This window comes from Lepidochelys olivacea, assembly GCF_965140295.1.
Source record: "Lepidochelys olivacea isolate rLepOli2 genome assembly, chromosome: 4".
Classification (NCBI taxonomy): Eukaryota; Metazoa; Chordata; order Testudines; family Cheloniidae; genus Lepidochelys; species Lepidochelys olivacea.
In genome coordinates, this window is record NC_140414.1 from 36,612,080 (window position 1) to 36,639,746 (window position 27,667).

Below are 27,667 nucleotides of genomic sequence, written 5' to 3' on the forward strand. Positions count from 1 at the left end.
ACTGTGGTAACCATTCCTGGCTGGTTTTATATTTATAAATAATGCCACTTGCACAGGATTCCAAATGGGATTCATAATGTCGCCCAGCTTTTTAAAGCCTATGTACAAAATATACATGGAACTGAAATCCTACTCTACATGTTAGCCATATTATCTACCAGTTCTTCAGTATTTTGAAAATATGTCTCCGCATGAGCTGATAGTATTTTGTGGAATGGGATATACACTGTCAAACTAATAGAGGTGGCAAGGGATATTTTTGTTTAAATTAAATCTTGATTCAATTGAAAAGAAAAATTGTGTGTTCATCTCTTATCTAGATTGCACGTCTGAATTTCAAGTATATCCAACTACGTGCCTTTAATGGTGACTCTGATTCAAATTATAAACCTACAATGACTTTTCAAATCCATGAATTATCTGACTCCAAAATTTTGTCAATCTCTGAATTGGTTGGAAATTCAGCCCAGTTCTTCAAATTATGCAGAAACCTGTAAAATTACATAAATGTTTTATATAAACCAATGGGGACAGGAATTGTCTTATTTCTGTGTTTGTTCAGTTCCTAGTTGGGGCTTTTGGGTACTACTATAACAGTACTAATCATAGAATCATAGAATATCAGGGTTGGAAGGGACCTCAGGAGGTCATCTAGTCCAACCCCTGCTCAAAGCAGGACCTAGCCCCAATTTTTGACCCAGATCCCTAAATGGCCCCCTCAAGGATTGAACCCCCAACCCTGAGTTTAGCAGGCCAATGCTCAAACCACTAATAGATGAACTATGACATCAGAATACCATTCATGGCAATATTCTTGTATCAGGGAATAAAACAGTAATGTGTTTTACTACAATATGTATGGTTTTGGTGCGTTTAATAAAGGAATAGCATTCCCTCAAACAGAAAATATAATGTACATAGCTACTGATCTGTTGAAATGCAGTTAACAGATTTGGTGATATTCCCTTTCAGTGACTAAAATGCAACCTATTCAGATGTAGTAAGAAGTATGAAGAGCTTTAGGTTAATTTCTTAGGTTAATTTTTCCTCTCTGCAATACTGACTTTAAGGAAGAATTCACTATTAGTTAATTTGCTGCTGCTTTGTGAAAAACAAATCATGCTTTGGAATTTGAGTTACTTACAGCTTAATATTTTGAAAAAACAGTATTACTAATATAACTGTATTAGTAAAGTGGGAAAAATCTAACTTAATTGTTCTGTCCAGAGAGAAAAGGAACTTAATTATTAGTATATACCAGGATACATGATAGGTGATCTTTGTTGAAGTTGCTGCTCCTTCTTTTCTCACACATTAGGCTTGAGTCTCTTCTGACTTATACTACTGTAAATCAGGAGTGAGGAAGTCACAGAAGTCTATGGAGTTACAGCAGTGCAAAACTAACAAAGTGAGAGAAGATCAGGGCTACTGGGTTTCAGAACTATACTCCTCTTCTAGTGAATTGTCATTCTTGATAGCAAAATGAACTGTAACCAGTTTGGAAAGGGCCATGCAAGTTTACACTTAGCAGATCTTTATCAGAGATAATTCAGGGTTTATTTGTGGGGAAGGAAATCTGCAGGGCTGGTCAAACTTGTTAATAAAAATAAGATCTACAGATTTCAGAGTAACAGCCGTGTTAGTCTGTATTCGCAAAAAGAAAAGGAGTACTTGTGGCACCTTAGAGACTAACCAATTTATTAGAGCATAAGCTTTTGTGAGCTACAGCTCACTTCATCAGATGCATATCGTGGAAACTGCAGCAGACTTTATATATACACAGAGAATATGAAACAATACCTCCTCCCACCCCACTGTCCTGCTGGTAATAGCTTATCTAAAGTGATCATCAGGTGGGCCATTTCCAGCACAAATCCAGGTTTTCTCACCCTCCACCCCCCCACACAAATTCACTCTCCTGCTGGTGATAGCCCATCCAAAGTGACAACTCTTTACACAATGTGCATGACAATCAAGTTGGGCTATTTCCTGCACAAATCCAGGTTTTCTCACATCCCCCCCACCCCCATACACACACAAACTCACTCTCCTGCTGGTAATAGCTCATCCAAACTGACCACTCTTCAAGTTTAAATCCAAGTTAAACCAGAACATCTGGGGGGGGGGGGGTAGGAAAAAACAAGAGGAAACAGGCTACCTTGCATAATGACTTAGCCACTCCCAGTCTCTATTTAAGCCTAAATTAATAGTATCCAATTTGCAAATGAATTCCAATTCAGCAGTTTCTCGCTGGAGTCTGGATTTGAAGTTATTTTGTTTTAAGATAGCGACCTTCATGTCTGTGATTGCGTGACCAGAGAGATTGAAGTGTTCTCCGACTGGTTTATGAATGTTATAATTCTTGACATCTGATTTGTGTCCATTTATTCTTTTACGTAGAGACTGTCCAGTTTGACCAATGTACATGGCAGAGGGGCATTGCTGGCACATGATGGCATATATCACATTGGTGGATGTGCAGGTGAATGAGCCTCTGATAGTGTGGCTGATGTTATTAGGCCCTGTGATGGTGTCCCCTGAATAGATATGTGGGCACAATTGGCAACAGGCTTTGTTGCAAGGATAAGTTCCTGGGTTAGTGGTTCTGTTGTGTGGTATGTGGTTGTTGGTGAGTATTTGCTTCAGGTTGCGGGGCTGTCTGTAGGCAAGGACTGGCCTGTCTCCCAAGATTTGTGAGAGTGTTGGGTCATCCTTTAGGATAGGTTGTAGATCCTTAATAATGCGTTGGAGGGGTTTTAGTTGGGGGCTGAAGGTGACGGCTAGTGGCGTTCTGTTATTTTCTTTGTTAGGCCTGTCCTGTAGTAGGTAACTTCTGGGAACTCTTCTGGATCTATCAATCTGTTTCTTTACTTCTGCAGGTGGGTATTGTAGTTGTAAGAAAGCTTGACAGAGATCTTGTAGGTGTTTGTCTCTGTCTGAGGGGTTGGAGCAAATGCGGTTGTATCGCAGAGCTTGGCTGTAGACGATGGATTGTGTGGTGTGGTCAGGGTGAAAGCTGGAGGCATGCAGGTCGGAATAGCGGTCAGTAGGTTTCCGGTATAGGGTGGTGTTTATGTGACCATTGTTTATTAGCACTGTAGTGTCCAGGAAGTGGATCTCTTGTGTGGACTGGACCAGGCTGAGGTTGGTGGTGGGATGGAAATTGTTGAAATCATGGTGGAATTCCTCAAGGGCTTCTTTTCCATGGGTCCAGATGATGAAGATGTCATCAATATAGCGCAAGTAGAGTAGGGGCTTTAGGGGACGAGAGCTGAGGAAGCGTTGTTCTAAATCAGCCATAAAAATGTTGGCATACTGTGGGGCCATGCGGGTACCCATAGCAGTGCCGCTGATCTGAAGGTATACATTGTCCCCAAATGTGAAGTAGTTATGGGTAAGGACAAAGTCATAAAGTTCAGCCACCAGGTTAGCCGTGACATTATCGGGGATAGTGTTCTTGATGGCTTGTAGTCCATCTTTGTGTGGAATGTTGGTGTAGAGGGCTTCTACATCCATAGTGGCCAGGATGGTGTTATCAGGAAGATCACCGATGGATTGAAGTTTCCTCAGGAAGTCAGTGGTGTCTCGAAGGTAGCTGGGAGTGCTGGTAGCGTAGGGCCTGAGGAGGGAGTCTACATAGCCAGACAATCCTGCTGTCAGGGTGCCAATGCCTGAGATGATGGGGCGCCCAGGATTTCCAGGTTTATGGATCTTGGGTAGTAGATAGAATATCCCAGGTCGGGGTTCCAGGGGTGTGTCTGTGCGGATTTGATCTTGTGCTTTTTCAGGAAGTTTCTTGAGCAAATGCTGTAGTTGCTTTTGGTAACTCTCAGTGGGATCAGAGGGTAATGGCTTGTAGAAGATCTACAGAAGCACTGATCTGACAGTTAACAGTGTCTTATCAAACATTCTCTGATAGTGTTTTTTTGGGGGGGGCAGAGGCAGGGTTTAAGAAATTTTAGTTTAAGTGAAAAATGATAGCTTGACAGATCTGGGCACTCAATCCTGTTGAGAAGGCCTCACACATGAAAGATCTTGTCTACAAGTGAAGAACTTGTATTTAAGTGAAGCCTGTTTATATTAGGAAAATTTGTGAGAGTTTTGACTGTGCAACACCAGTTGAAACCCCTAAGGTAGGTGCACTGTACTGGTGCAAAATAGGGCTCTCTAAAAACACCACCTCCATGAGGGGCCTAGCTACCCAGCGCTGATGCACTGTCTATACTGGCACGTTACAGCGCTTAAACTTGCAGCGCTCAGGGGGTGTTTTTTCACACCCCTAAGCAAGAAAGTTGCTGCGCTGTAAAGTGCCAGTGTAGACAAGCCCTTAGACTGACCTAGCTATGTCACTATATAACCCCATAGTGTAGACGCAGCCTATGTCAATGGAAGGGGTTTTTCCGTTGCTGAACGGACACCATCTCTGAGTGATGGTAGCCACATCAATCGAAGCAGAATATTCACTGGGGTGTGGCCACAGTTAAAAGTGATATCATCCTATGTTCTGAGAATCATAGTCAGGTTGATCTACCCCCAGTGTAGACATGGCTAGATTGACCCAAGAGTTCTCTCCACTTCTCAAAGAGGTGGATTAACTACAATTGATGTAGAAACTCCTTCTATCAATGTAGGAAGCGTCTACACTAAGGTGCTACAGCAGCTGCACCCTTGCTGTGCTTCCGTAGCATAGACATGGCCTAGAAGATGATGAGAGCAGCTATAACCCATGCTATGACTGTGCTGTTGTCATTCCAGCCCTTTCACAGGCACTAGAATGTACTTTTAAAAGGTTGTTAGGACCAAAGAAAAGTGCGTGCAATTTGTATGAGTAGAATTACAGACATGAAAAATCCATAATTCTTAAGGATTTAGGGCCTCCCCATGGATTTCCATTAGATTTTGCCATTTTCTACAGAATCTAAACTTTTATCTAAAAAGAGTTACTGGATCTCTGGTTGCAAAGATAACCAGGGGCACTCAGTTAGCTTTGTGAATCGAGATATTGAAACAAAAGGATTACAAGAGGTGTGAACTTCTCATTGTAAAGGCTTTTCACTTTAAAACTTAATCACTTAATTAGCAACATAGCTATGGAAATGTTAACTAATGATTATACCAGAAACATCCAGTTAATGCACTTATCTAGTATGAGTGGTCATTCAACATCTTGATGTTTCATTCATTTAAAAAATTCCTTTTGAGAAAGGCTGCACATTTTGCACTTCAATAGCATCATTTCATTCTTAAATTTCACAGTCAAGTCTCTCAGTATCTTCTGTAAGGTACTATTAGCCCCATTTTACATATGGGTAAACCTAGGCACCTACTGATTGATGTCACAGAGCACCTCAGTCAGTGGCAGAACCAAAATAAAAAGGAACTTGGTTGGAATTCAGGAGATCTGAGTTTGGTTCCTGGATCTGCCACAGATTCCTTGGCTAAGTCATTTCTCTATACCACAGTTCTCTCCCTGGTAAAGCTGGGGGGTAATATGTTACTACAGTACATGGATGTCATGAAGATAATTAATTAATGCTTGTGATTTATTTAGAAACATTGGTGGGGTTCTTATATGTGCTTAGATGCATCTTAGGACTTCTGACTCCCAGTCCCCTGCAAATAATGTCATTTGCTTTTGACTGAATAAGTGAGGAAATTACTACTGTCCTTAACAATCATATAAAATGGTTAGTTTGTCAGTTTTTAAAACAAATTGTTGGTCTCCCTTCTAGTAAGATATGGTCTTTCCTATAAAACTTGGACCAACAGCAGTGAAAATCATTGTTATCTATGTAAACATTTATGTATTGCATCATAGCTGGGCTTGGACTACTCTAAGGCCTCCATCCTGCAAACACTTTTGTACCTCAGTGACTCGAGTTCAGTGAGTGTAGTTACTCACATGCATAAGTGTCTGCAGGATCCGGGCTTAAGCGAAGCCAAGTCTACACTTAGGGTATGGCTACACTTGCAGATGTAGAGCGCTTTGAGTTAAACCAGCCTTCGGAGAGTGCAGTAGGGAAAGCGCTGCAGTCTGTCCACACTGACAGCTACAAGCGCACTGGCGTGGCCACATTTGCCACACTTGCAGCAGCATTGGGACTAGTGCATTATGGGCAGCTATCCCACAGAGCACCTCTTCCCCATTCTGGCGCTGTGGCTTGTGGGAAGGGGGCGGAGGGTGTGGGGCATTCTGGGTCCTGTCCCAATGCCCCGTGATGCATCAGTTCACATCCCAGCAATCCCTGTGCTTCCGTCCACGTTTGGCACCATCTTTCAACATTTTTTGTACTGCGTGCTCTGTCTTTCCTTTCCGTCTGCGGGAATGGAGCCTGAACTGCTAAGGAGTATGCTGACGAGTCTTGCCAGCACGTCATGTTTGGAAGTCGAGTTACTCCTTAAGCTCCAAACTGACAGTGAGGACTCAGACGATGATATCGACTCAAGTAATACATACGACACAAGTTTGCTTGTGGCATTCATGGACATGCTCACCACCGTGGAACGCCACTTTTGGGCTCGGGAAACAAGCACTGAGTGGTGGGATCACATCGTCATGCACGTCTGGGATGACGAGCAGCGGCTGCAGAACTTTGGGGTGAGAAAAGCCACTTCCATGGGACTGTGTGCAGAGCTTGCCCCCACCCTGCGGCGCAAGGACACAAAATTGAAAGCTGCCCTGACAGTGGAGAAGTGGGTGGCTATTGCAATCTGGAAGCTGTCAACTCCAGACAGCTACCGATCGGTCGCTAACCAGTTTGGAGTGGGAAAATTAACCGGTGGAATCGTGTTGATGCAAGTTTGCAGGACTATTAATCGCATCCTGCTCAGAAGAATTGTGACTCTGGGTAACGTGCATGACATTGTGGCCGGCTTTGCACAAATGGGTTTCCCTAACTGCGGAGGGGCGATCATGGCACGCATATTCCAATTCTGGCACCAGCCCACCTAGCCTCCGAATACATTAATCGGAAGGGGTATTTCTCTATGGTTCTCCAGGTGCTTGTGGATCACCATGGGTGTTTCATTGACATTAATGCAGGCTGGCCCAGAAAGGTGCATGACACACGCATCTTTCGGAACACTGGCCTGTTCAGGAAGCTGCAAGCCGGGACTTTTTCCCCAGACCAGAAGATCACCATAGGGGAAGTCGAAATGCCCATTGTGATCCTTGGCGACCCCACTTACCCTTTAATGCCATGGCTCATGAAACCCTACACAGGGAGCCTTGACAGCAGCAAGGAGTGGTTCAACAACAGGCTGAGCCAGTGCAGAATGACTGTGGAGTGTGCTTTTGGCCATTTAAAGGGCCGCTGGCAGTCTCTGTATGGGAAGCTGGACCTGGCCGATGACAACATCCCCTCAGTTATATCCGTGTGCTGTACCCTCCATAACATTTGTGAAGGGAAGGGTGAAAGATTCCCTCAGGCATGGAACCCGGAGGCTAAATATGAACAGCCAGAGAGCAGGGCTATTAGAGGGGCCCAGCGCGGGGCTGCAAGGATTAGGGATGCCTTGAAGGAGCAATTTGAGGCTGAGAGCCATCAGTAATGTCTGGTGCCCTGCAGAGGCGTGAAGTGCAGTGACTCCAATGTTTGTAGGAACCGGTGTTTGCTACCCTGACTTGCAGTGCCTGTTGCTTTCCTGGGCTAAGGTATCCTTTACTTTATGCAATAATAAAGAATGTTTTCAAAGCCAAAAAATCCATTTATTGAAAAGAAAATTCATTTATTGAAAAGAAACACAACTGCTTGGGAAACAGAAAGGGCAAGGGGATGGGGTGGGGAACGGTACAATCACAGATTTGCATATGCCCTGTTCTCATACTCAGCCTTCCTGTCTGGAGTGGTGTGCAACGAGTGCTGCACTTCAGGATGGCTCTACTGCATGGTGATGGGCATTGAGTGCACTGGGTAAGGGTCATAGTTTTCAGGGCTGGGTGGTGAAGCTACAGGTGCTGGAGGCAGCTGGTGGGATAAGAACCCAGATGCTGGAGAAAGTGGGTTGGAGGTGACATGGGGGCACAAGGGAAAGAGGTTTTTGGACAAGGGGTCTAGGGTGAGGCGGGCACAGTAGTGCTCCGCCTGCATGGCTACGAGCACCTGGATTGAGTCCGTTTGGCGCTCCGTTATGCTTATCAGCCGATCCGTGCTTTGCTGCTAGAGCACCGTGCTTTTGTGCCGGCGCTCCTCAGTCTGCTGGTGGATCCTCCTTTCACTGTCCCGCCACCCCTGCACTTTTAGATTCTCATTAAGGGACTGCTGCATGACTTCATGCAGCATGTCTTCTTTGCTTTTACATGGCCTCTTCCTAATTCGTTAAAGTCTTTCAGCTGGTGATAACACGGACGGCTGAGATCTCAAGGTTGCATCTGTAAAGGCAAAATGCAACACTTAACAGAGGCAACATTGTTCACACCAGACAGAGCAATGATTCCCCCGTACTTAAGGGCAAGCACAGTCTACACAATAGCATAATTTGCCCATCCCAAAGCTAGCGCACATAACCCACGGGAGCCCCAAAATGGTGAGTAAGCACAGGGTCAAGGGGGACTGATTGTTTCACAGCTGTACTGTCCTCTAGGTTTCTGTGCCTTGGGGAGAGCCAACAGCTGCAGCAGGCCCCTATACTGAACACTCTCCCCACATTTTCCACAGGAGTTCGTCCTGGAAGATATCTCGCTGCTGAGGGTGACCTGGGAAGCAAGGGAGGGTCTTCTACTACAGTACGGCTTCTGCCCTGGCCCATATGCAGCTTGCCTGTGTGCAGCAATTGTCCCCCCGCCCCTCATGGCACAGTTAGCCTGACTAGGGCAAGGACCACAGTGGCTCTCCCAAGAAACCTGCTCAAGCGCATTGCCCAACTTCTGGATGAGACCTTTGAAGAAATCACTGAGGCCGATTACTGCGATGTGAGAGAGCACATCAACGCCCTACTCCGCATCTAAGCATGCATGGAGCCCTAACCCTCCTCGCCCCAAGAGCCCACACCGAATAACTTCCTTCCCAAAATAAAAGCTGCTTACCGGGAACCTCCTCTGGTGTTTGTCCTTCCCCAAGCACTGGCTGCCGCGACTGGCTACCTTCCTCCTGGCTTGACAGCAGCTCCTGGCTGCATACGTCTAGGGATGGGGGGGGTGTCTTCCTCCACCTCAGCACCCTTGCTCCTGCTTTCCTCCTCCTCCTCCTGCCTTGTTGAACTGGGCTCTGAAGTGTCCATGGTGGTACTTGGAATGGAGGTGGGGTTGCCTCCGAGTATCGCATCGAACTCTTTGTAGAAACCACAGGTCGCAGGGGCAGCACCGGAGCGGCTGTTTGCCTCGTGGGCTTTGCGGTAGGCATTCCGCAGCTCCTTCACTTTAACCCGGCACTGCAGTGTGTCCCGGTCATGGCCCCTTTCCATCATGTCACCTTGATATCTGCTCGAAGGTATCGTAATTCCTACGGCTGGAGTGCAGCTGGGACTAGACAGCTTCCTCCCCCCAAACACTGATGAGGTCCAGCACCTCGCCATTGCTCCATTCAGGGGATTGCCTGGCTCATGGAGGCATGGTCACCTGGAAAGATGCGCTGAGAGCACTCCACGCCTAGCTGAGCAAACAGGAAGGGGATTTTCAAAATTCCCAGAGAATTTAAAGGGCAGGTCTGATGGTTGGTCACCTGAGGACAGGGCAGTAGAGTTCAAACTGATGACCAGAGTGGCTAGAACAGGCATTGTGGGACACTTCTGGAGGCTGATCAGAGCGCATTAACAGGCCCAGAAAGTCCACACTGGCACCATGGTACTCCGGTGGGGGTACCCAAAATGTTATTCCACTCGCTGAGGTGGAGTACCAGGAGCGCTCTAGCCGCGGAGTCAGTGCGCTCTACGTGCCTTGCTAGTGTGGACTCGTCGTGAGGTAGGGTGCCCGGGGCTGCTTTAATGTGCTCTAACTTGCACGTGTAGCCATGCCCTTAGAAATTAGATTGACCTAGCTATGTTGCTCAGGGCTGTGAAAATTTTTGCACCCTGTTCAACACAGTTAGGTTGACCTAACTTCCTGTATAGATGCAGCTAGGTCAACAGAAAAATTCTTCCATTGGCCTTACCCCCTTTAAGAAAGATGGATTACCTCCATCAGCTACAGTACTGTAGTTGAGCTGCAGTCGTGTAAACGTAGGAGGAACACACAAAATATTGGAAGAGATTACTTATGTTACGTTTGTTTCTTTTAAAACTAGCTAGATAAGAGCTTGGCATAAGGGGATGAATTATTGTTTGAGGGATTATGGAAAAGGTGGGTTTCCAGAAAGTATCTGATGTAGGGATTTGCAGTATTTCACCTGAAGGTAATAAATATTTTTGAAAAATCTTCATGTTGGAAGTCTATCTAGTATTAATACCCTTGGTTTTGACTTGTCATTTTAGTGCTGTACTGATCAGCTGTAATATCAGATTGTTTGCAGTATTTTTGGAGGGTAGCAGCACTACCCTTTGATGTTATAAGAAGTCAGAGAACAACCCCTCCCCCAGCCTTTTTCTTTCTTCTAACCCTCACTGAACTGTACGCCTCTTCTTCCTGTCAGCTGACAGCTTTTCCAACCCCCTGCTACTGCATCTCCTCACTGAAAGCCCACATATTTCTCCCCAATTCCCTTATATGCTTTGGACTATATTTAGATTTTAAATATACATAGAGCTAATTTCTTATTGCACTGCAAAATTTGTTGCTCTTTGAAACAGCTGGTTTCTTAAAAAGAAAAGGAGGACTTGTGGCACCATAGAGACTAACAAATTTATTTGAGCATAAGCTTTCGTGAGCTACAGCTCACTTCATCGGATGCATTCAGTGGAAAATACAGTGGGGAGATTTATATACACAGAGAACATGAAACAATGGGTGTTATCATACACACTGTTTTCTTGATTGAATTAAAGTCCAATTAGGGCTAAAAATTTACATAGATTACACTAGTGCAGTAAATATACCCATTGTCTTGAGATCATATCAGACAACAAGTCCACTTGTCCTTCCATGCTCAAATTTCTATTCAGTGGGCGTAAGTCTCCTTTACTTGCCCCAGTGTAAATCCGGAGCAACTCTGTTGAACTCTTTGGAGTTTCACTGAGGTAACCTCTTTGGGGAACCATTTTTGTGTTCTATGTTTGTACAGCACCTAGCACAATGGGGACCATGACTGAGGCTCCAAAGGGCTACTGAAATAGACATACTCTAAGGGAGTGAAGACTAAGACCCAATGTTTTTAAAGTGTATAGGATATCTATCTCCATACACACGGTCAGACCCACGAATAAACATTTTATTAATCAAAATTGTTAGATCCTGGGTCAGAGACACCTGACAATCCTTTCAGACTATCCATGCCAAAGCTTGACATGTGCATATCATTGGATGTAGCCCTTCCTCAGGTCTTCCATTACCAACATTAACCAAGTAGCATAAGACTGATATAAATACACCAGTCCATGACATATTGGAAAGGTTTATTTGCAGGTAATAGCACTAACAGTCAAGGCATTCTTCTGTCACACAGCAATAAGCTTTCTCTTCCTGCACATTCCCATGGGGATATCTCTATTCTCCTGTCAGCACACACAGAATTAACAGTCTAATGTCAAGGAACTGAAGAAAGGAATTTCATATAATATGTGGATTTTTTTCTATACCTGATGCAAAACAAATAATGACTGAGGGTTGAATTACCTAATTACAAACTATCTCTGGTCCTGATGTTCTGAGAAATTTCATTGCCCTGGCAACTCATGCAAACTCACATATACTATAATATTCCTCTTCTTGTGTTCTAAATACTGTATTTTTTTTTCTTCTTACGCACTGGTTATTTTCATAGCTTCTCTCTGTCATTACTTGGGTGAAATGCCCCTGACTGCAGAGTGTCAGCATAAGGCTTATGTACTGACCTTCTGCAGAGGGGGCAATTTCATCCTGTAGGACCACTAGTTTTGTTTTACAACATTATACTCACTGACATGTAACACACCATCAACTCAATTGTCCGACTCTCCTTCAATGAGAATATTGGGTATGTACACAGGAAGTAAGGACAGGGCCCTTGGAGCACATCTAGCATCCAACTTGACTACCTTATCTGGGAAATTAGGAAGACTCCTACTCCCAGGGCTGCCCGTTCTATGAAGTAGAAGGACTGGAGGATGGTGGATCTTCTGGTTCTGGCTTCTCCCGAAGCAGGCCTCAACACCTCCTGCAAGTTGCTGTTCTGTGAGGGAGCTATTGCAGAGGAGGGATCTACTGTGTATTGCACACAAGGCATATAGTTCCACAAATCCTACCCAGACCCTCCTATTGCCAGGAGACCCTCTGTACCCGTGGAGGTAAGTGCAGGGATTTGCTTCTTTGTGATTATCTTTGAGGGATGTTTTTAGACTGTATATTCACAAAAGGAACAAGTAAAACACAGGTAGCTGCTTTGACAGTATCATTACTTGGAGAATGTTATGCTCTTATAACCTAACATCTCTAAGGACAAAGAGACTCTGGCCCTATGTTTTTAGCAATGGCACTGCGCCTAAGCAATGCTTCTTCTTTCTCCTCCCCCAGCCGTCACCAGACTTATACCACTGTTGATGCAGGTGCCTGATAGAAAAGAAAGTCTGCTTGTATTTGAAGTATGTGTTTGCTATAGCTGCATTCCTCAAGCTTTCCCTCTTTCCCTTCTGACCATAGAATCCTATTAATATCCTCAAAGGGCTCAAAAGCAATCAGCTGAACATAAAACCACAAGTTCTGCTGTAATCATTGATTCAGTAGCTCCCTTTTGCATTGTATAGAGACAGGCATATCCAAAGTGAAAAAGTAAATATATTTAGCAAAAATGTAAAGTTATATTACAAAAATACAAAGAAAACAAGATATACTGAAATTTCTCCTAGCTATTTCTTAGTGTTGAGGTTGAGTATAGTTATTTCCTGGTACCTATATTATGTACCATATATTAAGACTAATAAGTGAGTACTGACAATACAAGGATTGAATTTGATCAAGCAATTTGAATGACAAACGAAAAGAACAACTCAAGGGTTACATCTTGAAGCCCAAAATGGAATGCAATAGTTTATTTTGTTCATTAGAAAAAAAATTATAGTGTAAGGTTAGAATGTTTCTCTTCAATAAGTCTGTTTACATTCACATTTCCAATAATGTCCTATTAGTCCTGATAGCCAGGCAGAGTGATACTAGTGGGATTTTCCATGTTGTCCGGTGCTTTATGCGCATTTTCAGAAACTAAATTATTTTCACATGCCACCTCAGTGGAAATGTTGATTTTTGCACAGAGATCACTACACATAGAACTTAAATGGATTCAATTCTGCAGTATTTTCAGTGGTTCACTCTGAAGTTTTAAGTATAGTCACAAATCAAGATTTCTATTTAAAAAATGAGTGCACTATTGCATAGAGGAAGCAGACGGAAAGCTCTGGCCCTATGTTTTTAGCTGGGAAATGAGAAGTAATTGGAAGGAGGCCATGAAAAGGTACAAATGATCCCTTTGTTCTCCTCTTTACCGGTGTGGGCCAATTGCTGGGTATAGCAACAGCCTGTTCATTTATTCCACTTTGCAGCATTCATGATGAATGGGTATTACAAGTGGATGCTGCTTCACTGAAGTCAGTAAAATTGCACCTGCTCACGTCAGGGCTGAATTTGATCTAAAAATCTGGATCAATTAGGCCTGGAGAGGATAAACATCCTTTGCCTAGTTTGCCATTTTGATGGCAACGTTTCAACCTGAAGAAGAAAATATTCACCCCTCCTGATCACCCCTCTTCTATTTTCACACCAAGGCTGAGAAGCTCAATGGTGGAAATAATGATTGCCCAAGAGAATAAAAAAAAATCTAAGCAGAAAAGTCCCTAACTGGATAGGGCTACACATTTATTCAGGCTCATCCTTTGTGTTTGAAAATATCAAAATTGAGGCAAAGAAATGCTCTGATTAAAAAAACCCATGGCCACACAGGCTTACTAGTAAGTGTGTCATATAATGAGGGTAAGATTAGCAACACAACTGCCCTTTCAGAATATCCAGGGTCAGCACTCAGCATAATTATAGAAGATGATGATGACATGTCGGATCAATAACAATTTATGACCCATGATGATGAACAACTCAGAATATTCCATCTTGCAAGCTTGTTGGTTCTTTCATAAACATTATCACAAGTATCAGAGACCTAGTCCTTCATTGTCTTATGCAGGCATTGCTGGATGTTTATGACTCTTCTCCTGCTAAGCAGTTCATTCATAAACTACAGAAGATTCAATATTGGTTATCACCTTGCAAAAATGAAAGATACATCTTGTTACTGGCTTGTTAGGCAATAGGGTGTATACAAAATGTAGACACAAATAGCATAAGAGTCTGGGTCTCAACAGAGGGTGCCACTGCATTGCCACTCAGCTGTAAGTCTCTCTGCTGTCAAACTGTTATAGGAGTATTGCACTGACACTCAGTAACGGTATGTCCATTTTTTGGTGGTTCTATACACCATCTTGTGGCTAGCAGTATCTTAAACACCCTCCAAAGTCTCTCTTCCTATCAAGTGTTTTTTCCTGGTGAAAAAGAGGTAGATCTGTGCCTACAGATAAAATACACAACCTGTCTACGCAGCTCACACATAGTGTATCTGCCAGTTTGGCAAACCGAATGCCTTATGAACCTATGAAAGGAAGGAACCTCATTACAGACTTACATGCTCTGTGAAACATGCAAATTTCCTTCTTCTCTACCTGTAACACATATATGTGACTCACCAATATCAAAGGAACATTTCCGAATGTCTGGGATAAAATAGGTATTTTGGGTTTATTATCAGGAAAATTAGCCATGAGTGGCTGCATCCCCGTGTCTCCTGCCCTTGGGATCCTTTGTTACTGGATCTCACAGCTGACCTAATTCTCCTAGAATTTCTCAGCAATGGGCAACGGAACCTAATCAGATAGAATTACAGACTTCATCATCATCATGGACAGATGAATTTGTAGCACAACTTCCTGTATCCCTGAGCCACACATTCATCTCTTTCAACAGGGCAAAGGTTATTCCAGTGAGGCTCAGTTAAACGCAATCTTCACCTTACATAGGAAGTGAAATTTTTCCTGCCCCAAAGAGTTAATCTAGGGCCAAGATTTTATTTCTAAAGGAGTCAAATGCACAAATCCTAATAATTTTAAATGGGAGATATGCATCTAAGTCCTTCAGCTCTTTCAAAAGTCCCAGCCTAAATTTAAGATAGTAACCTGCCCCAGATGACCACAGCCTTATCCCATAACTGCCGGTTGCAGGGTTTCTTCCACCAAAGCAATTGCTACTGGGCACTCAGAGACAGGTTAATTGGGCTACATGGACCACTGGCCTGATCCTGTATAGCAATTCCTATGTAGCTACTCTGCTGAATATACTTTTCCCCTCATTGCCCATGTGGCTAGGGGAGTCTTCAGTGGACACTAGCATTGTTTCTGACTCCATATTCTCCCCCTGCACTAACACAGAGCAAACCCTGGAAGGAGCTATGCTGCTCGGTGCACAGGATTCCGACAGTGAAGCTCCCCATTCCAGGGCAATGAAACCACGAGTCTGCTGCTTGTTTGGCTTTCCTTGCTTTGGCCAATGAGGCAGGGTTTATCCTTGTCTGAGATACACCAAGCATCTTCCATGACTCTGAATAGACTAAACATATATCAGTGACTTGAACCGGAGTAGGTATGACAGTGGGAATAAAGGTTCTTACACTACAGTTCTCATAAGTTTTCTGTGCTAAATTTTAACAGAAAAGATGGCCCCACAAGCTGGGTCCTTGTCACCCGTCACTTCACTGCAGGAGAATGAAGAGCAGCTGACCAGGCGAATGATGGCCAAGAGGGTAAAAATCATTGCAGAACTGGTGCAGACAGAGAAAGACTACCTCAGTGACCTGGAGCTGTGCATCAGGGAAGTGGTTCAGCCCTTGAGAAACAAGCAGGTAATAAAGTGTTGGGTTTATTTGTTTTGTGTTTCGGAGGAAAGGCTGATTTGACAGAGATCTGCATTCACCACTGCTCTGTCTGCAATCAACAATAAACACAAATGTCTGCTAAGGGATATGCAGGAATGGTGAAAAAGTGAATAGAAAAGTGAATAGAAAAGGTACAATTCTAGGCCTGACTTTTTGGAGGGGGTAGGTCTTTCTGCAGGGAGGGCAAGCAGGAATACTTTAAATGCTAAAGGCTTTCAGGGTGAAGCTCATTTCACCTGCATAAAGCTGGAATAAATGGGGCAGAAACAGGACTGCAGCACAGACCTCCTCACCCTGAACCCCATGGCCATTATTCCAGGCTGTGAAATAGAATAGCAGCCTCAGCTCTTCCATGCTGCTTGGGCAGCCTCCTGTGTAATCACAGATTACACGTCCCCTCCCCTGACTTTGTCCCATCATTATGGAAGCTCCACTACACCAACTTCCCTAGTAAGGGGCTTGAATGTTATTCACACCATGGTGAATTTCACCCTTGAAGACCGCTTTTATTCAAACAAACTCATCCTGGTTGCTTGAACAGCTGTTGTGGGAAAATGCTAGGCAAGGCAACCCAGTGAGTCCTGAGGTATTTGCATTTTAGATAGTGAAGCTACATGTAAGCAGGATGGATCAGATTACATCTTTCCTGCGGGTCTTACAGCTCAGTTTATACCCATTCTGCTTTTCCACAGAAACTTCAAACTTGCTTGGCTGCTATTCAGAGAGAGCACATTTTCCCCCAAAAACCTTTGCAGTTTTGGGCAAACTGTGTGCTGGAGTACCAGCATTCCCTGCAGGTGGGAGCACTCACATGCTGGTTATGCAACAGGTTCTGGCAGACAAATTTAAGTTGTCCTCCTACCTCACAGTCTACCAGGCCAGGCAGCTGCTATATGCTACTAGCACAGCTCAGAATCCACACTGGGTCTTTAGCCAGTTATCTGAACTGTGTATGTATGGTTCCATATGAAACAATTTGCCTGCTTAAGTTGTGCCAAACTATTTTTCAACTGCCTTGACTCCATCTCTCCTGGAATCCTATCTATTTTAGGCATGGCAAAGTGCATTAGAGGGTTGTGATTTGTGAACCACTCTAACATGTTGCTCAATTACAGCCTGATGTAGACCCTGCTGGTGTGCTCTGTAAGGTATTTAGTTCATTTTAACCTGCGCCCGTAGGGCCTGTAGCACAACACATTAGAGGGGTGTGATCTGTAAAGTGCTCTTATGTGCTTTGCTGGCACCATGTAGACAAGCCCGTAGAAACCCTGGCACCTGCTGGTGTTACTGAGAGGACAACATTGCTCCTTGTCTCTCTTCCTCTCCTCTCTAGCTGCACTCACCAATTACAGTCTTGCCAATGTTGATGTGAGAGCTTTCTTCTCTGCAGCTCCTGGCATTTGGAACCACCTTATGTATCCATTTGCTGCTCTTCATACTGAAGACACTTTTTCCATTGTTTGCTACTTTTATCAGTTAGGCACATATACTAGTTTGCACCTTTGTCATTATGTGCCCATGTATTTCTGAATACCACGTGCATATTGCAGTAGGTAAGGTATCAGAGATCCACTGATAAAAGACAAAATCTTATAAAAACAAGATCACAACCCTACATTTTTAATTTAACATAATCTCAATTTTTTAAAAGAAGGCTTTAAGAATGTCATACGCTTTTAAGATTATTTTTGAGGTGAATAACCACATTTGAAAGCTTGTTTTTTATTTATTTGAGGGCAGACTGCTTCAACAGGAAAAAAAATTGTGTCTAGAAGATTGAGCTAGAGATGAATATTTCACATTTCCTAATGGAGCAAAAATGTTGTTAATCTCTATAATCAGAAATTAACTACACAAGCAATTAAAACATGATGTTGATTCTGTTACGGTAACATGCAATTTGATTCTCCTGGACTCCTTCTGTAAGCTGCTATGTAAACACACAGTTCTATTACTAATGGTTAGGCATGTTCAGAAGGACTAGCATATCTGCCAAAATCAACACTGCCTTTAGTTTTCTGCCTTTCCACATACTGGGTAACTCTAATTGTTCCATAACCTTAATGACTGTCCTTCTGTCCATGGAAGCAAGTTGCCAGTGTGAAGAGTATATTTTCAAAAAAAATTTTTTTTTTGCCTATTTCAAAATAAGCAGTGAGATAATTTTGCCCTATGTATTAAGATTTCCTGTTAGTGTAAATTGGTTTAGCTTCATTGAAGTCAATGAAGTTGTGCCAGTTTGCATCAGCAGAGGGTTTGGCACACAGATTATATTAATGACTAATCATAAATCTACATATGCAGTGTTGTTGTAGCTGTGTTGGTCCCAGGATATTAGAGACAAGGTGGGTGAGGTAATTTTTTATTGGACCAACTTGGTTAGAGAGACAAGCTTTCAGGCTAGGAAGAGCTCTCAGGCCAGAAGTTGGTCCAATAAAAGGTATTACCTCACCCACTTTGTCTCTGTAATAACCATAAATCTGTTTATTTTAGCCAAAATACACTGCCTTGATTTTACTCCTATCTCCTCACATAAAATGGCCTCTTCTAGTACAGAAAGGTTATTTGCCTGATATGTGGCACCTATGTAAACAAACAATCAGGGCTCAATTTATGCAGTCTCTATGGGTAACACCATAAAGGGATCAGATTCTCTCATAATTGTCACTTTCAGTTTTACTGTCTTTTTTCTTTGTGAGGAAGTAAGTAAACATTTTAGCCAGCTACAGCTCTTCCTTTAGCTAGCTAATAATATTTACCTCTCTCCAAGACACACATATTCCTTTAGGAATTGTTCAAAATAAGTTTAAATACACTTGATAAAGTGCCCCTTGTTAACTGCTTTAGCCCAGTTGTATTAATTAAAACACTGCACATGTGTCCTTGAAATTGCAGCAAGGATGTTTACATAGGCTTTTGCAAAAAGTGGCATGTCCTGGAGTTTTGAACACTTGAGGCTAAGCAGGAAAAAGCCTGCACTATTCAGTGTCCCTCCTTATGCTTCTATTAGTTGCTCAATATTTGTTTTCCATCAGATTGTTAGGTTTGACGTGGCTGGCTTGTTTAGCAACATTGAAACAGTCCATCAAATATCAGCCAAACTGCTGTCATTGTTGGAAGAAGCCACAGCAGACGTGGAACCACCCATGCAAGTAATTGGTATGTTTATTGTCTTTTTGAATCCTACAAAATGGTATGAAGGATAATATAAGAACATTCGTCCACCCCATACCCTCACCAGCCTTTGTTCTAATCTAGTGCCACTTCCATTGGGAGCAGGCCCTTACTAAATTCCCATGATAATACATAAAAATAAAAAATGTACAGCCTATCTAGTGATGTATTACATTCACATTAAAGGCTGGATCCTGTAGCCCTTACTCCATCTTTACTTGATTTCAGTGGGGGAGTAAAAACTGTGAAAGGGAGTCCTGACTACAATGCCACAGGTACTAACCACAGGGCCCACTCCCCCCATTTGGTATTTCCTACTAAGGTAATTAGGCAAACTTTCATATAGTACTGTGATAGTAAAGAATTAAAAAATGATTGGAAAAATAAAAATATCAAAACATCGTCGTACTGATGTTTACCTGCAATATATTATTCAGCCAAGAATTATTCAGATGTGAGCATGGTGAATAGAGCAGTGGTTCTCAAACTTTTTTTTTTTTTGTGGACCACTTGAAAATTGCTGAGGGTCTTGGTGGACCATTTAATGATCTTTCCAAATGTTGTTTGTACCGTTAGCTAACTATTGTAAAGCGCTTTGGATAAAAGTTGTATATAAAAAACCATAATAATAATTAACATTTTTTTGTTCTTCAAATAAAAGCACACAACTCATTTTAATATCAGTAGTCTTACCTTTCTGATGCAATGCATGTGCCTTCTCTCCCCCACCATGGCAGCCCCCAAGCTGGGAAGGGGGGGGCAGGGTCTCTCCCTCTCTCACCTGCTGCGGCAGCCCCCAAGCTGAGGCTGGGAAGGAGGGCCGTCACTCCTCAGCAGCCGCAGCCCTGGTGCTGGTGAAAGTCGCCTCTTTCTCTGGCCGCCACAGCCCTGCACGTCCCAAATTCCCCCCACTCCCTCTTCTCACCCCACTGCCTCCCCACCTACCTCATACTTCCCCCACCTCACCCCACTTCCCCCTCCCATCTACCCCCTATTCCCCCAAAGGCCACCACCTCACTTTACATGTGCATCTTCTCCAAGGTCCAGGCACCTCATGAGTGAAACCACGCCTGCGCGGCTCCACTAATTAGGTGGGTGGCCCTTCATTCTCTTGTGTGCGGCCACCCAGGCACACACCCTAGAGGGAACTATCTGTAGACCGCCTCAGTGGAGCTTGCCGACCACAGTTTGAGAACTTCTGGAATAGAGTTCCAAACAGGGTGTGGCTCATGGTCAACAAGGGAAGGTAAAGCAGAAGACAAGCTGTGCATTTATGCCTGTAGTTTGCAGTTGTTTTAATCAGATGGACTGATTACATACATCATGACAGTCACACGTTCAAGAGTTCTTGTGTGGTTTTAAGGATGTGATAAATCCGCTCTTTAGGTTATTAGACATTACAGGCCCATTATGCCGATGCAAGCTGCTGGAACCCTGGAGTATGGGAAGCACCTACTGTGCTCCCATACTGGGAGAGGAAGGTGTTTTGCCTCCATAAGGCACAAAATCTCCAAGGGCACTAGGGTATGTGTGCTCAGCTGTGGCACTTGCTACACTTCTAAAAGCATGGAGGCAGCACTCCCATCAGTGAAAACCTGCTAGTGCTTACTGGTGCATAGGAAGGACAATTCCACCCCCTCACCCCGTCTTGGCCAAAAAGTGCTTCCTAAAGCACTGGAGCAGACTCCTACTGCTTGCATTCCTAAGCACAACCCACCACATTATGGCTGTCTCCTGCATAGGTGCACTGGGAGGGACAGAGGGTTTCCTTGTGCTGTCTTCCCTTCACAGCCAGCCATAATTTACCCCTAAATATATATGCAACAGTTTTATTGGATAAGAAATCCAATTTTGGATAATAAAAATTCTATAAAAAATTTCATATACTTGAAGAGAGATTTCACTTTTAAGTCCCATTTATTTTCTACATCACTTCCTCGCAAATCTGTGAGGGCTTGCTCAGCATTGGACCCCTCTTTGTGGCAACATCTGAGGATTAGCACCAGTCAGGTCTGATGCCCCCTGCTAATACTTGTTCAAGCCACATTCCTCCTCGCTCTTCTCCTCCTCATGGAGCTCCCTCTTCATGACTCAGCCCTCTAGCCAAGTCACTGTCTAGTCCTCCCTTTCCAGGGTATCAAAGGCCCACTGTATCAGCTGTTCATATGCTGTTTCAGACAGTCTTCTGCTCCATGGCCAGGTCCCATGCCACTTCCCCAGTGGCCAGTAGCCACTCTATGTCTAGCAACTCTTGTTTGCTTGCTCCAAAACCCTGTTGCTGTTCTCCTAGATTCTTTCCTACTTCCCTCTTTGACTACTTGCCAAACTCTGTAGCCTCAAACACACCTCCCTTCTCCCAGGGAGTGACTGCAAACTATTTCCTCTGCAGCACCCTTCTACTTCTCATCCTGGTGGCTTTATACAAGTTCAGCCTGCCCCTGCCCCTGCCCCTGCCCAGCTGGGCTTCACAATCAATTAGTGCTTGTTTTTCAAGCTTAAATCTCCTTCCAGGTGTAGTGGACCAACCTATAAAAAATAGGAGTTAGCAGAAGAGAAAAGCTTGATTAGTATTAAAACACAGAAAAAGAAGTAACATTTATTATTCTGTAGTTTCAGCTTCCAAAATCTGTTAGTGCTTTCCAAAAGTCAAGAGAATGAAACCTGAGCAGCAGAGATGGGAAAGAATTCTTAGCCAGACTATTTAACCATCTTTGTATTTTGTCAACAGCTACTTAATTTCAATGACTAATAAACATTTTGGGGGAAATAAGTTTTTGTTAAATATGCAACACCATTGCCCAAGGTATATGATAATTCTTTATGTAGGCTCTGAGTCAGCCAGAAGATCCTCCAACAAAACCAGAGAAGATCAAATTTGGCATTCGTTGGGTTTTCGATTAAGACAGAGGAGATCCTTCTTCTCCTGTCTCAGAATTGCCCCCAGTAGGCAGCACGAGCTCTTTTTAAATTGCCTTCTGGGCGTGGCTCTTCTAGCTTCTGGAAGACCAATTCTCATTGGTTCTGCTAGCAGCTGATCCTGCATGGTCTCTCTAGGCAGCTCCTGAAGGTCTAAACTGACTGCTGTTTTCTCCCAAAAGGTACCTCTTTTGGGTACGGGGTGTCAAGGTGAGAGAGCCTCTAGCAGGGAGGCATCAAATGCCTGGTACATCCCTTCATACCAAGCTTAATTCAGAAACCTTTTGCAGACCCACTTTAATGAAAGCTGTGCACGTTGCTTAGCAAATGTGCTCACCTCCCATACTCAGAACTCAACCAAGCCATTACGCACAAAGAGTAGTCAAAGGGTAGTTTGGGGTTTTTTGTTTTTTGTTTTGTTTTTTCCAAATTAGTCATAAGCCTGAGGCAACATGCTATAGAGAAGCCCCATGTTCTTGCAAGAGAATTGAAAAGAAACTATAATTTGCCACAGATTTTAACGCAGATGATGCTTGGCCAAAGTACTGATTTTAGTAAGTCTGTATCCTGTTTGCCAAGGCACCCAGCTCAATGTAATTTGATGAGACTGTGCTGTTTGATGGTATTTCAATAACTGTGCGTCATGGTGATTCACACACCTAATAAAAAATGTTGCATTGTATCAGGCAGTTGTTTCCTACGCAGCAAAGGGAGTCAGTGTTTTGAGTTCCTACCGTGTCTGGGAGAAAAGACAAACAATGTCATCAATTTATTAGGTATTTAGCTATTTCAATTTAGCTATGGAAGCAGTATGGACATAAGAGTTAGTTATGAAAATATATGTGGGTCTGGTTCAGATGGATGGCTAAACCATATTGTGTCAATGACTAGAGTGGGCAGGATAGAGCTGAGAAAAGGTGAAAGAGTGATTCCTTCTTGTGACATTAGTTTCTGAAAAGAGGTAGTAATATCATTAGAGAGCCTTTGCCATCTCAAAGGGATAACATGTGAAGATAGCTTTGTTTGTGGGGTTCTAATATTCACTGTACGGGGTGTAAAAACAAGCCCCTGAAAAAACAATTGTCTTGAGGAAAGGGAACAAAAGAGGATCCCAAAAATAATTTCTGACTCTTTAACCCATTCTCCAGTGGCTAGGGGCTAAAAATATATATATTTAATGTAGACATTTTCCCAATGTACAATCTTTCTCTTGAATCTAACCAGTCAGTGTGAGGTTGGGCTGCAGTGCTAATTCACCAGTCTGACACCAGAAATGAGATAGGTCCTGTCTATATTTGAGAAATTTTCACTCGTGTAATAACATCAATGTAGTTAGTTACACCAGGGTAAATCCCTAACATGGACACACTTACCCAAGTAAATTGTACCAGCATAAACTCTACCTTATATCAGTGCAGTGTGCTCACTAGGGGTTTGGCCTGGTAAAACTACATTAAAGTTGCCTATTTCTCTATTGTAGAAAGGACCATAATGTAGTTGGTTTCCATTTTAATGTCCCCTGGTTCTTGTATTAAGAGAAAAGGCAAATAGGAGCACCTCACTTTACCTTCTCTAATGATATTCCTTATTTTGTGTACCTCCATCATGTCCCCTCTTATTCATCTCCTCTAAACTAACCAGCCCTAGTCCTTGTCTACACTTAAAACACTGTAGCGGAGCAGCTACACCAACCTATGCCAACTGGAGGGCTTCTCCTGTCAGTGCAAGTATTACACCTCCCTCAGGAAGAATTGTCTCATCAATCTACGCTGGGGGTTAGCTCGGCTTAACTGTGTCATTCAGGGGTGTAGTAGTTATATTTACCGAATTTCCTAGTGTAAACCATGCCCTAGTCTTCTTAGGGCTTGTCTACACTTATCGGGGGATTGACGAGCGGCGTTCGATCCATCAGCAGTCAATTTAGTGGGTCTAGTGAAGGCCCGCTAAATCGACCGCAGATCACTCTCCCTTCTACTCCTGTACTCCACCAGATTGAGAAGAGTAGGGGGAGTCAACGGGAAAGCGTCTCCTGTTGACATCGTGTAGTGTGGACCCCGCGGTAAGTAGATTTAAGCTATGTCGATTTGAGTAATGCTGTTCACGTAACTCAAATTGCTAGCTTAGATCGAATTTCCCCTGTGGTGCAGACAAGGCCTTATTCTCTCTCCATGCCTCAGTCTCTTCATGCCTCTAATTATTACTGGTATCTGTCTCTGGACCCTCTTCTTTTCGTGTATCTTTTTTTAGACTGGGTGACTAGAACTAAACACAGTATTCCAAGTGGGGAGGTACCATTGATCTACATAATGACCTTATATTATTTTCTGTCACATTCCACACATCATAAAATATTATTCACCCTTTTGAATATATTGAGCAGAGATAATACACATTTTCCAGTTCTCCTCCTCCTGTATATTTTTTTTCTCTCCCCATTCACATAGGAATATGAAGTTTTAGAAATTTCAGCAAGGCTTCAATTTACCATTTGACCCCTTCCCTTTGTTGTAGACACAGGAAGCACCCCTGAAAGCTCTGGGGAAAGGTTGTTTCCCTCATTCAAGCCTTTCTGGGGTTTCATCTCCAAGACCAATTTACCAGAGCACTCTAGAATGCAGTACAGGAGAGCAGTCAGCTTTGGAGTCCCCAGATTACTCAGAAGACTGAGACTGGAAGTAATACCAGTCCTCAAAGACAACCCAATAGTTTGGACTATATAGAGCAGGGGCGGGCAAACTTTTTGGCCTGAGGGCCTCATTGGGTTTCCGAAATTGTAGGGAGGGCTGGATAGGGGAGGCTGAGCCTTCCCAAACAGCCAGGCGTGGCCTGGGCCCCGCCCCTTATCCAACACCCCTGTTTCTCACCCCCTGACAGCCCCCTCCCCAGGACTCCTGCCCCATCCAACCCCCCCTGTTCCCTGATGGCCCTCCCTGGACTCGTGCCCCATCCACCCCCCTACCCTCACTCCCTGTCCCCTGACTGCCCCCGGAACCCCTGCCCCTGACTGCCCCCTGCTGCCCCATCCAACCCCCCCCTTCCTGACTTCCCCCCCGACCCCTGCCCCCATTCAACCCCCTGTTCCCCGCCCTCTGACCGCCCTGACCCCTATCCACAGCCCCGCCCCCTGACCACATCCCCGAACTTCCCTGCCCTCTATCCAATGCCCCTTGCTCCCTGCCCCTTTACCACGCTGCCTGGTGGCTGGCGATGCTACAGCCGCATCGCCCAGACTGCCAGGACAGGCAGCTGCGGCTCTGCAGCCCTGCCACCCAGAGCATTGTGCCGGCAGCGCAGTGAGCTGAGGCTGCGGGGAGGGGCCAGGGACTAGCCTCCTGGGCCAGGAGCTCAGGGGCAGGGCAGGAGGGTCCCGCGGGCCAGTTGTGGCCCGTGGGCCATAGTTTGCCCAACTCTGATATAGAGTATACTGGAAGCTGCCATAATAATTTACCTATGTCTGTGTTGGTTGCTTCAGTTCATATGGTCTGGGACAGAGAAGAACTTTAGACTTAGGAAATACATCTATCATTTGAGTCAAATCAGTACATAATCTCTTGTTTAGCAACAACATAAACTCCAATGAATTAATCTGACATAGTGGCACACTGTACTAATGCACAGATTTTGTGGAGCTCATTTATTTTGTGGAAGTGAGTAACACTTTTGGTCGTATTTGGGAATTTGCTGAGATGAACTGTGAGCCTGTATTTGGCATTTGTGGTGCAGACAACAAAACTGTTGCTCTTATCAGAGGCTAATACACTAAAGGTTGTGCTGAACACTCGCAGCTCCTATTGAAGTCAGTGGAAATTGAATAGTCAGCATCTCAAGGCTTGTCTGCAAGTGTTCAGCACGTGAATAACATAGCTGAAGTTACGAAACTTAGATCGATTTCCCCCCCATAGTATAGACCAGCCCAAATCAGAACTAAGGGAACAGGACCCAGTGAATGTTTATATGGTTTTCCTTGCACTGCTGGATAATAATGGTCTATACAGGGTTAATAGGAAAGTCAGTCTTCAATGAATGTTGCTAGCTGTTGGTATTATCATTTATCACAGAGGATACAGAACAGAGATGATGTAAGTACCTTTGCCTACAGCAGTGGTTCCCAAACTTATTCTGCCGCTTGTGCAGGGAAAGCCCCTGCCGGGCCGGGCCGGTTTGTTTACCTGCCGCGTCCGCAGGTTTGGCCAATCGCAGCTCCCACTGGCTGCGGTTCACTGCTCCAGGCCAATGGGAGCTGCTGGAAGCAGTTTGGGCCGAGGGATGTACTGGCCCCCTCTTCCAGCAGCCCCTATTGGCCTGGAGCAGCGAACTGCAACCAGTGGGAGCCGCGATCAGCCGAACCTGCGGATGTGGCAGGTAAACAAACCGGCCTGGCTCGGCAGGGGCTTTCCCTGCACAAGCGGCGGAACAAGTTTGGGAACCACTGGCCTACAGGATTCTGGTAGATTTCTGATTTGTGGTCCTACACTAAGTGAAATGAACTTTGGTGGTCTTATCTCAGTCATTGTTCTTTCCCTATTCACACCTTAAAACCAACACATATTAGACAGCCCAGTTAACCTTCTCTGATATGAGGAAAAAAACAGAGTTGTTGTTACTGTGGAAACGGAATCACTTTCACTTCAAGACAGAGTGGTTCATACAATGAATTATGAGATGGAATGCAGTGGTCAGGCTGAAAGGCAACACATACACTGCACTTGACAGCACTGTGCTTGACCTGTGAATGGGGCGATGGATTCCAATTAATGTATCATTCTGCTTTTAACTTTAGTCATTATTACTATAACTCCAATGGAGCCTTCTTGTTTATAAAAGGAGAAGAATCTGACTGGTTGCCACACAGGTGTAATTTTTCTATAAATGCCCTATACAGTAGTTCACATTATAATTATTATTTATTATGTGCATTATAAGGTACATCTTGCTGTTGATCCTGGCACCATTACTTAGGGTTAGAATTACAAACAATAAAGCCACTCAGGAAAACAGATGTACTCAGCTTACTGTCTCTTTCTAACAAGGAAACCAAGCTAGGAGGTTTATGGTGGGGGTGCAGGCTGAGGGAGTTAGGCACACAAATCCAATTTATATTCAATAGGAGATGGAAGCACATTTGAAAATCCCAAATATAATTCTTAATGGTAGAATAGTGTAGGGTGTGGAGTGTGCAGGGAAGGGTATGTAAGCGTGTTCCTTTATCCTTTTCCATTTTGGTTGCATGTAAACCTAAATGGTATATAATAATGACTCCAGTCCACAGTATTTCTTTGGTTCTCAGTGATGTGAAGAAAAACTCTATCCTGGGCCTCAACTGTTGTTACTTCAGTATTCTGCAGAACAAATCAAAAGAGACAAACAAATAGACTAACAGGAGGCTGGAGTCATTATTCCTGTTATGACCCATTTAGGTTTATATGCAGCTGAAAAAGCATCAAAAAGAAAATTAGCATGCTTACGTTCCTTCCCCCTGATGCCCACACACACCACCATTCTTCTTTTAAGAGCTAAACCACCCAGTCTGGTTTACTTGTAAA

At 43.9% G+C, this 27,667-nt stretch overlaps 1 protein-coding gene across 1 annotated transcript in view; it reads left to right on the top strand.

Moving 5' to 3' along the window:
• ARHGEF38 (Rho guanine nucleotide exchange factor 38) overlaps window positions 1-27,667 on the top strand; it is a gene marked incomplete at both ends in the record, with an annotated part of 55,030 nt that overhangs the window by 372 nt on the left and 26,991 nt on the right. The window contains 2 exons of the mRNA XM_084627331.1: window positions 15,811-16,001; window positions 19,070-19,193. Coding sequence (XP_084483457.1) covers window positions 15,811-16,001; window positions 19,070-19,193 — 315 coding nt within the window. The remainder of the gene's footprint in view (window positions 1-15,810; window positions 16,002-19,069; window positions 19,194-27,667) is intronic.